The sequence below is a fragment of the Solanum pennellii genome, chromosome 5, assembly GCF_001406875.1.
Source record: "Solanum pennellii chromosome 5, SPENNV200".
NCBI lineage: Eukaryota > Viridiplantae > Streptophyta > Magnoliopsida > Solanales > Solanaceae > Solanum > Solanum pennellii.
In genome coordinates this window covers 11434375-11445661 of record NC_028641.1, presented here as the reverse complement: position 1 = coordinate 11445661, position 11287 = coordinate 11434375, and the positions used below count along the sequence as shown (strand labels likewise).

The 11287-nt window shown below is 30.1% G+C and overlaps 1 protein-coding gene across 1 annotated transcript; it reads left to right on the top strand.

Annotated features, from left to right (window-relative positions):
* The first annotated feature begins 9054 nt into the window (after positions 1-9054).
* On the top strand, positions 9055-10824 carry LOC107020971 (F-box protein At1g67340). The gene is made up of 3 exons (XM_015221528.2): positions 9055-9397; positions 9486-9648; positions 9743-10824. Exons 1-3 carry the CDS (start codon positions 9144-9146, stop codon positions 10484-10486), a joined length of 1161 nt encoding a protein of 386 aa, XP_015077014.1. The 5' UTR covers positions 9055-9143; the 3' UTR covers positions 10487-10824.
* Positions 10825-11287: the final 463 nt, after the last annotated feature.

Genomic DNA, 11287 nt, shown 5'->3' with positions numbered 1-11287 from the left:
AAAAAGTAATAAATATATATATATAAAAAAAAAGGAATAATCATTCTTGAATTTTGTGCCTTGCACGGTTGAGCTCTACCGCATCTTGCCTTAGGAGCGGACCCAGTAAGCCAGACGAGGGTGCTCAAGCACTCATTGATTTTCGAAATTTTATATATATATATATATATAGAATATATGATACATATGTTCTTATAATTTTAAATGAGCACCCATACAACAAAAGCAGTTGTGGGTGAGCTGGTTTAAAGCTCTGCAATAAGAGGCACGCAAAGCCACTGACGAGGATTCGAATTCCGCTGCATTTCTTTTTTTAAATTTTTTCCAGCGAATTTTACACCTGAAAGTGAGCACCCACAACCTTTAAATCCTAGATCCGCCACTTCTTGCCTCCACTGTTTTTTTTTCCCACACACATAAAATATGTAAGAAGCTTAAAAATGAGTATCTAAAAATATAATACTATAATAATATAATAATAACAAACTATGAAGCAATAATATAATATAAATATAGAGATTAAATTATTATTAACCATATAAAATGTTGTAGAGGCATTAATATATTGTCTGATTAGAAATCAATAGCTTGTGAATAATAACAACAATAGATTATAGTCTAGTCATGCTTTGCTAATTTATGCCGACCATGTTATAAAGCTAGTTTATTTGATGTTTGTAGTCACAATTATTTATTAAAAGAAATTGTGGGCAGGTTTATTAGCTATTCATCATGAAATTGACATTACTTTAAATTTGTTGCCGTTGCCGTCATTATCGATCTTATCTGTTTATCAATATTAATATTATTATTATTATTATTATTATTATTATTATTATTATTATTATTATTATTATTATTATTATTATTATTATTATTATTATTATTATCAATCCACCAATTAAAAGAAAATAATTATGCACCTCCACAACGCAACGCAGGCCATTACATTTATTATTATATGTTTAAGAGGAGAATTTAACATCAACTTGCTAATTAATCTATAATATATAGTCATGAATGTAACAGGGGAGAATAACGCAACTCTTTTAATGTCCCATTCTGTCAATATTTTTATTAAATTTCACCTGACAAAATTTGTGTCGTCAAACCTACATATTCTTATTATAATATCTTGAATCATTATCTCAAATATCGTTTGCCCTTGAAATATAAATATAATTGAATTTATATAGGTGCTTTAAGAGAAGTAAATTAGATTTATGATTAGATGATCATATAATAAAATTATAATGAAACAAATTACAAGATATAAACCCTAGGGTTTCATTTCCATTAATCTCTCTCAGTTAAGATAAGTTGATTTTAGGTTTATCTTCATCTTGTAGTGATTGGCGAAGATCTCGGGATCCCCCACCTGATTGTTTAGAGATTCTTATTCAAATTATTTTATGTAACTGTTAACAAGAATTTCAAGATTTCGCTTAACGTCTGATTGTTCAGAGACCCATATTCAAATTATTTTATGTAACAATTAACAAAACTTTTGAGTTCCCACTCAATACTTGATTGTTCAAGAGACCCTTATTTTGTAACTGTTGGCGAAAATCTTGAGACCCGCATAATTATTTCGAAACCCCTATTTAAATTATTTTATATAATGGTTGACGAAGATTTCAAAATCCGACTTAATTCCTGATTGTCAAAAAAACCCTTATTCTATAACAATTGGCGAAGATCTCGAGATCCCACTTAATGCTTAATCATTCGAGAGATGGCCACATGCATATGCTCTCTTAGCGAACTAGCTACTAACTCATGCCATATATGCTTGTCTTCCCCGTATTGATTCTTGATTCGAACTCTAATTAAATTCGAATTTCACCTCATATAAATACTTGTATACAAGTTATAGTCTTTCCCAACCAAAGTGTCATAGCAAGAATACTCAAATAATCGACATGAGAAAAATGTTTGGTTAGATTATTGATTAATCATATAATAAAATAAGTTCAATGTTTGCGTACGTATAAGACTATAAGAGCATGCTTACATTTGAATATTAGATTAAGAGAAGGAATGGTTGGTGCATTAATATGAGTGTTTCATCCTTAATTAGATATTTTGGGTTAGAGCTTGGGGAATGGAGAAAATCTTGTTGGGAGTGTCACCCATGAATGAGCCCTGCAATGCGTGATTCGAATTTAGTTAGAGCTTCAATGTGAGCTTCGGACATTCAGTGAGAGTCGAAAAAAATATTCTTTATAAAGTTTAATTTCACTGTGCAATTGGACAAATTGTAATGTGTAAACAAGTTAGCACGCTTTGCAATTGTAAAATAATCGGAAACGACTAACTATATGTTAATTTGTTCATTGTGGGCGGCCATAACTCTACGCTTAAGGCTTCTTATAGATTGAGTCAAATAATAGTTTTTGTTTTCATTATTATGTCAATTCACACACTATTTTTTTTAATTGGTAAGTCTACATTATATGAACCATATTATATAATCATATTTCATCATACATTTTAACTTCACACGTTTAGATGTTCTACCTGACGCTTTTTAGCGAAGTTAAAATTTTCAAAGTATTTTTTTTGACCTAGTTAGCTATTACTTTTTCCGTCTAATAATAGTTGTGCACCATAATATTTTAGAATATCCAACAATACTTGTCAACTTTATGAAATCAACATTTAGTTCCTCATTAATTATAGTCATTTCTCTATTACATTTTTCAACATTGTCTTTATTATTTTCAAAGGTACGACTTAGTTGGTTTGGAGGGTGGTTATTCACGCAAATGACCCGAGATTGATCCCCCTCAATGCCTTCTGAGTTGAGCATGTTGCATAGGGCTTGCCTAGTGCGGTTTACATCCCTTATATGGTTTGCAGGCTATTTCACAGTGGAAACTTTACTCAATGCGCACAAAATGCTCACCCGAAGGGCTGAGATTGTGACAGAGATTGTAGCGGCCACAGTTTCATTATAGCATCAATTTTTATTTATATAAAACCAATATTATTTCGTTTAGGACAATAAACTCATGAAATTATCATTTTCAAAAAAAATATTTAAATAACATTAAAAAAAATTCTTTTCTAATCAACATGTCATGTAGGTTAATTTTTTTTAAAATAATAAATATATTTGACTAAATCATTATCCACCTTTAGAAACTAGAAAATACATATTAGTTGTGCACGAAATCTGATTATTTCGATCCTAATAATTAACAACTTCTTTTATAATTGTCTCTGATGAAGGAAAAAATGTTTAATTAGTGAATGAAAGCGAAATATGACAAGAGTGGAACCTAAAAATGCCCCTCCTGAATTTGGCTTATAACGAGTTGAAGACGTTCGAAAATCTCTAAAATAGCAGCACAACGACACTAATAATGTGCATTTTTTGGTAGCCGGCATGCAAATATACAACAAATTAAAAAGAATTAACCAATGTATGAAACTCTAGAATTGCTAGTAATTGTCAAGAAATCACTCTTAATATTTTTGACCAGGTCTAAAATTGGGTATAAAACATAGTTAAATCAGTAATTTAGTGTAATGTAAATTAGTTAAATATATTTATTATTAATTGAGAGAAAATAAAGTTCTTATAGTTTTTTTTAAAAAAATAGTAATAATTAAATGATTTTTATAATTTTAAAAGAAATAAAAGAAGTTGTCTAATACTTGAATGAGTGGAATTAACTCTTAAAAAATAGATGTCTTTTTTTCTCGATCCCATGTTTAAAATTTGTATTGAAGTAGTAACTAAGCTAGCGTTTGGCCATAAATATTCAAATATTTTTGGCAAATATTATTTGGATGAAAATTTGGGTGAAATTTCACCATGTGTTTGGCCATAGAATTTGTGAAACATATTTCATTTTTTTAAGAAATATGATTTATACCTATAAGTTTTTAAAACTATCAAAACTAACCATAAATTTGTCTTACATAGCAAAATAGAAATCTCGATTTCCAATTTTCTCAAAAAACTCATTCCTAACTTCTATTAATCGTGGACCACTGATGGCATAACCTTTAAATCAGGACATCCTCGCATCATCATGCAAGACACTTATAAGGATTGATGTTTCTTCATCAGTCCATTTATCAACCGCTGAACCACGTGATTTATTCATTTTTTTACGTTTCTACAATACAACATCAACATGACAACACAACATATGCATCACTTTATTTTTTTTGGAGTGCACAAAATCTGAAAGCATGTCTTTACTAAAAATGAAAGACGTACGAACACGATTGAAAGTATATTACCCTGTTAACCGGAAAAGGTGAAGTCATAGAGTTCTCGTCGGAAATCTCAAAACCAACTTTAGGAATAATGGGCATTACAAAACTTAACAAACAAGACCGAAAAATTAGTTGTGCCAGTCTAATGAAAAAATAAAACACAAGGAGAAAAGATTCTTATCATTCGTAACTCTTAAACCTAGACAAGAGAACATATTCATACAAATCAATTCAAGCAAGTTCAATGTAAACGAAATTCACTATAAGAAAAAATATGTAGATTTTTACAAATAACCTTCAACTTGTTTCTCCACAGAGGACTGCCACAGAGCTTATACTATGGTTGTTCAACTAATTTTTTGGATATAAAAGTCCATATACGTATATGCTCTATATAATAGAAAAGTGTATTAATTGAGTTAGTTGGCAGATGGGGAGCTAATTGAATTGGTTGGTGTTAATAAATCGGTTATTTTTGTAAAATATATAAGTTAGGTGTAAAAATTGAATTTCTAAAACTTTCCAAATAATGAAATTTTCCCAAATACTAGAAAAAACTAGTATTTGGGAATTTGAAATATTTGCCAAAATTTTTTGCCAAATAATGAAAAAGTGTATGGACAAACAAAATTTGCCAAGTTCTTTCCCAAGTTTTACTTGTAAAATCTATGGCCAAACGGGCCCTAAATTTAGATGGTACATTGTATGGTTTATTTGGATATAACCTTCCAACCAATATGAAGTACCAACTAAATTCAAATGGCTCATATCAATCCTCTACGCCCCAAGTCTCCCTTCTCTCTCTTCACCAAACATACAACATATCTTTCGTCTCGGTTTAACCTTTGATCCGAAGTCTCAGATGGAGTTTTAGATATAAAAAAATGAGAAAAAGGATAAATATATCACCTATCGTAAATTTGTCATGCTTTTGAGATATTGGTGCGCCTGCCATCCAAAAATTAGAACTAGTATGCCCTTTACTCTAACGGAAGACTAAATAGAGACACGTAACACAATCTTATCCATCGATTTAATGTCGGATCGGTGGATAAAATTATGTCACATGTATGTCCGTTAGTATAAAGGGTATATATGTTCTGGTTTTGGATGGCTGAAGCATCAATATCTCAAAAGTTTAACCGAAGATATTTATATACTATTTACAATAGTTTGAAGATATATTTATTTTTTTTTTCTAATTTTTTTATATCGAAATTCAATATAAGACTTATAATTAAGTTTATTATATTTAAAATTTAATCTAAGACTTCTGGTTAAAGGTAAAACTGAGACGAAAGATATGTAGTATATTTGGTGAATAGAGAGAAGGGAGACGTGGGGCGTAGAGGATTGACATGAGTGGTCGACATCACTTGTTTAGATCCTCGTCATCTCTCAACTTATCCTTTTCTTCTTTACTACACAAAAGGCCATCCAAATGAATATAAAAGTGGAATAAGCAACCTAATGTTTTTCAACTAATTCCCATTTACATCTTTAATTAATTTTATATGCTATACAATTCTAATTTTGTGTTTGTATTTGTATTTAATGAGGGGGCATTTGTGTTTTTTAAACTCTTGTTCTTACAATTGTCTAATGACTTACTAATTATGTGGAACTAATAATATAATTATATTATATTTATAGTAACATCTAACAATGAAAATTATTATGTTATAATTAAATATGAAATAAAATTTATGTTTCAATTAATGGAAAATATTATTATGTTAAATCTATACACTAGAGATGCTAGATTATGCACGAACTATTCATAACTTTTCCATGTAGAATTTTCAACATCACAACCAAACAACCCCTTAATAAATCAAATTGGAGCATAAAATACATATCCTAAGTTAATAAATATAATTATTTTTACATACCAAGTCAAACTCTTCATCTCTATAACGCTTATTACTAAAGTCATTATTGGCTAGTCTTGATAGGAAAAAACTCTTTTATAATATTTTGTAATTTAATGCAATACACAGAATTGGAGCCCCATGATCTATTATTTTATTCTAGCTTCATGTTTTTTTTCACCTACTTGATATCCATTCTAATTTAGAAGGACAAAAATTTAAAGAATTGGACATAATTAGCAAATTTGAACCATATTTATTTACATTTTTTAATTCTTAGAATTATACTAATTACTTTTCAACAACAAATCTTGATTTTTGGTATGGAAATGATAGCATTGTATATCCTTTATTCTATTTCTTGTTTTTATTCTCTTGCTTAGATATTAATTAAGGATAATGCTAAATAGCCAGAAAATTTGGTTAGAATTTTAAAAAGTTAATAATATTTTTTTATTGTAAATAAATTAATTTTTTCCATTTTAAATTAAAAAATATTATAATTAAGAAGATAAAAATATTTTATAAAATAAATACAACATAAATAACATACCATTCTGATCAATTTCTAATTAATTTTTTTCATTAATTAATTATATATCCTTTTTATAGGTTAGGCCAAAAATTAAATAAATGGTCAAAATTAGCCGATTTGAATCATCTCATTTAATTACTTAATTCCTTTTCCTTTTTAATCAATTACTTTAATTACATGACCTTTTTTTTTTCAACAATAACACCTTGATTTTTGGTATGCAAATAATGAAACCAATGCCTTTTGATTCCCACCGATCATTAACAACTCTATTACTCCTATAAAGTATACACATTTATTTTTGCTACGGTATAAATTACAATATAGATATTTATGAAACAGAATATATAAGCTTTACATGGAAAATGCTCCTGAAAATTGTTAAAGAAATTAATTGTAGCTGATGGGAAATATAATATTTAAGTAATTAATACTTTATTTATTTTTGATGATAAAGAAGGTCAATGGAGGAAACGTTAGAAGGGGGATTTCATATAAAATCAAAATTGAGCCGTCATACCATACGCATATAATTATCACAAAGTTGAAAAATTATTATTACTGAATAATGTAATTTGAACTTTGCATTTATAAGGCAATTGGTTAAAGGTCCAAGATAAAATTCGTATTAAAGTTCTCATCAAATCTAAATTTCTTTTATATTAATATGTCATAGTACAAAATAATTTTATGAGCAAAATGCGTTATAATAATTAGTAACATGAATGTACAAACGATTTCGTGATAGGTTAATCATGGTAAAATGTAGATAATATAGTTTTAGTGGTAACAAAAAACTACTAACATTTTCTTTCACTAACACAATATTTTTCTCTTCTAAAAACAAATAATGAAATTAAGATCGTTTGATAGTTATATAAAAAAAATATTTATGTATTAATTTTCATAAAACTTATATAACGTTTGATAAGTATACACGAAATAAATAATTCATTTGATTGACAACTTAGCAATCCGAATACATATATAAACTAACAAGGGAATTTTATATACTCCTATTTTATACATGATAAAAATTGAGATAATTGATACATAAAATATCAATTCTCATATAATTAATATCTACATAAAATAATAAATAAATTTTTCATAATTAACTTTTACATCTTAATACTTGTATAGTTCCAATTAGAAAAAATTCTATAAAATAAAAAAATTATTAATTCAAATTAAATGTTATAGGCATAGTTTATTTTAATTGGAGTTCACAACAAACATCCCTTTTTCTTGCCATCTGATTTGGTATACAATTAACCATTTCCAGTATACAATTAATCATTTTATACAGTTCGGTTCGGTATAAAATGTATAAATTGCGTTTTTTTTTGTATTAAGCGAGATAAAAGTATATATACAAAATAAAGTACATATATTTTCATCCCTTACACTTATAATTATACAAATTCAATTTTATTATAGTATAAATGAATACATACAAAATTAAACAATTTATATAAAATTGAATGTTTTTAGCAAATTATACAAATCAAAAGCTCTATAACAAACATAAAATTTATTGTGAAGCATAATTATACGAACAATAACTCCAATATATAAATATAATTTTTATATTTGTTATATATAAAAATTGCTCTTTTAATTAATTATAATATTATATCTTAAAATTATTATATATGAAAAAAATTTGTAACGTAAAATGAGAAGGCAAGTAAAAACAAAATAGCAGTAAAAAGGTTGTCCAATTGCTGAAATCACCCTTTGACCTTTAAAGTGGATGAGTCGTTCGTTCGTTCAGTCCCCAAAATTTGCTACCTGAATTTTGTTACAAATGTTGTCCCACTCTCATCTACCATACGTATTCCTCAATTTCTACTGTCGTTATAAAATATATTTAATTGAATCAATAACAAAATTAACCGCTTTTAAAATAAAGAACGTACAAATTAAAACAAACCGTAATTAGTTGCCTATTTAAGTTAATCACAACAAAATTAACTACTTTTAAAACAAACCCCATAGAAATTAAAACAAAACAAACAGAAATAACAACTACCTCGAATCTACTTAAACAACATTAGTAGCTTCACTTGTATACTTACTTATTATTATTGTTACGATTAATCAGTTTGTTAGGAAAAAGATATTAATTTTTTTGTTTGTAATTATATACATCTAATTACTTTGTTTCTCTTTTTGTGAAAAAATGAATTATTTTAACTTTTTCTTTTTTTAAACCTTTTTGGCGTATGCATATACAAGGAAAACAAATAAATAAATAAAAAATTAAAGCAAGTGTCCTCGACGACGGATCTGGTCAGCGCCGCTTGACCAACTTTTCATTAGCTTTGAAACAAATATGGAGGGTATTTAAGTCATTTCATCTGATTTCTTATCCTGCGCCTGGGTCCTGAGTTTGTATATATATATATACAGGGCATTCGGCTTCTGTCGTCGTTGGTGTTTGTTTGTTTTACTTTACCTTTCTTTCTTTACATACAGAAAGTGTTTGTGGGTATAAAGGAATGAGAACGAGAAGAGGGTTTTGTTATCCAAATCCAAAAGTAAACATGTGTAGAGAAAACAAAATTGTTAAGAGGAGAAGAGATGATTTTTCCGGTGTCGGAGACCATCGGAAAAGATCCAGACTTTCGCCGGGGGTTACTGGTCATCATCCTGATCTTTTTGATTCTTTGCCGGATGATCTCGTTGTATCTATTCTCTGCAAACTCACTTCTTCTGCTGCATCGCCGGCTGATTTCGTTAACGTTTTGATTACGTAGGTTCCGATCTTCTTTTCACCGTTTTTTCAAAACTAAACAAAATTTTTTTTGTATCTAATGGGGCTGTTTTTTTTTGATATGCAGATGCAAAAGACTAAATGGGTTAGGTCATCATTCGCTTGTATTATCAAAAGCTTCCCAGAAAATGTTAACAGTGAAAGCACAAAACTGGTCGGATTCTGCTCAACGTTTTCTGAAACAATGCGCCGACGCCGGAAATGTTGAAGCTTGTTATACCCTTGGAATGGTGAGTATTTTTATATCTATTGATTTTATTAATGGGGAAATTAAAATTAATTATATATATATTAACTGGGCGATTTTTTTATTGTTGAACACAGATTCGATTCTACTGTTTACAAAATCGAGGGAGCGGCGCGTCCTTGATGGCGAAGGCGGCGATTAGCTCTCACGCGCCGTCGCTCTATTCTCTGGCTGTTATACAGTTCAACGGCAGCGGTGGCTCGAAGAACGACAAGGACCTCCGCGCCGGAGTTGCGCTTTGTGCACGCGCCGCCTTCTTAGGCCACATCGATGCTTTGAGAGAGCTTGGTCACTGTCTACAAGATGGGTACGGCGTGAAGCAAAACATCGCCGAAGGTCGGCGATTCCTTGTCCAAGCTAACGCGCGTGAGCTTGCTGCTGTTTTGTCGATGACGCCTTCGGCTCTGACCGCCGGCGGGTGGCTGACGTGGAACCCACTGCCTCATCACCGACACGGAGCAGGTAGCGGGTGCCCGTTACTGAGTGATTTCGGGTGTAATGTTCCTGCCCCGGAAGCCCACCCGGCTAATCAGTTCTTAACGGAATGGTTCGCTTCTAAAGGGGGAGTTCCGGGTTCGGGGCTCCGGCTTTGTTCACATGCTGGCTGTGGAAGACCCGAAAGTAGGAGGCATGAATTCCGTCGGTGCTCCGTTTGTGGTACAGTTAACTATTGCTCACGCGCTTGTCAGGCGCTTGATTGGAAGATGCGTCATAAAGCAGAGTGTACACCTGTAGAGAGATGGATTGACGAAGACGGTGAAAATGACGGTAACGGTAACGGAGAAATGGGCGAGGAGGGTCAAAACATGGGGGAGAGTTAAACGGCGAGAGTAACAGTGTGCTTGACTGTGAAGGTGACGGTAACGGCACGTGAGTCTCAAAAATTTACTGGCAAGTAAAAAAGGTAAAAGAAGGGCAAGTTAATAGTGGCCGTTTTTGGGAATATAATTATGGTCTCTATTTTTGTATAAAACAAGTAAAAAAGAATTGGGATGTATGAAAGTGGAAAAAAAGCAAATTATTCTGCAGTTTTTTTTGTTTTTAAAATTTTATTTTTGAATATTAATAGGAGTATTAATTTAGAGTATGGTTGGAAAAAAGAAACGAAATGAATGGGGAATATGATATGATGAGTTCTCTTTATTCTTGCCTCCCGACCAAATGATATCTCTATTCTTCATTCAACTTCTCTTTAAATTTACATGAAGTGTGGGCCTATACATTTTACAGCTATTCATTTTTGCTTCAAACATTCTTTTTTGATATGAGTTAGATCGACTTAATATCACATTTAAATATACATATTTTTGGTTTAAAGTAAAACGAATTAAATTGTAAAGTAAAAAAAATATATGTTAAAAAGAGTAGGAGCAAGGGGGAAAACAAAAATGGGTGATGAGAGATTTGGTTACAACAAATATATTGGTATTAGAAATTTGTCTCTTGGCTTTAGGTTAAAGGCTAAAAGCTAAAAGCTGGGAAGTCTTGAAAAGCATATATGTGAAAACAGCAAAAGCAAGATTCAAAATGTAATTGTGCTTTCTTTTCTACTAGTTCAGTAAGTTTTACTTTAAAATCTTATTTGAATCTTTAATTAATTAAGTTTCTCCTTTTCTGAAAAA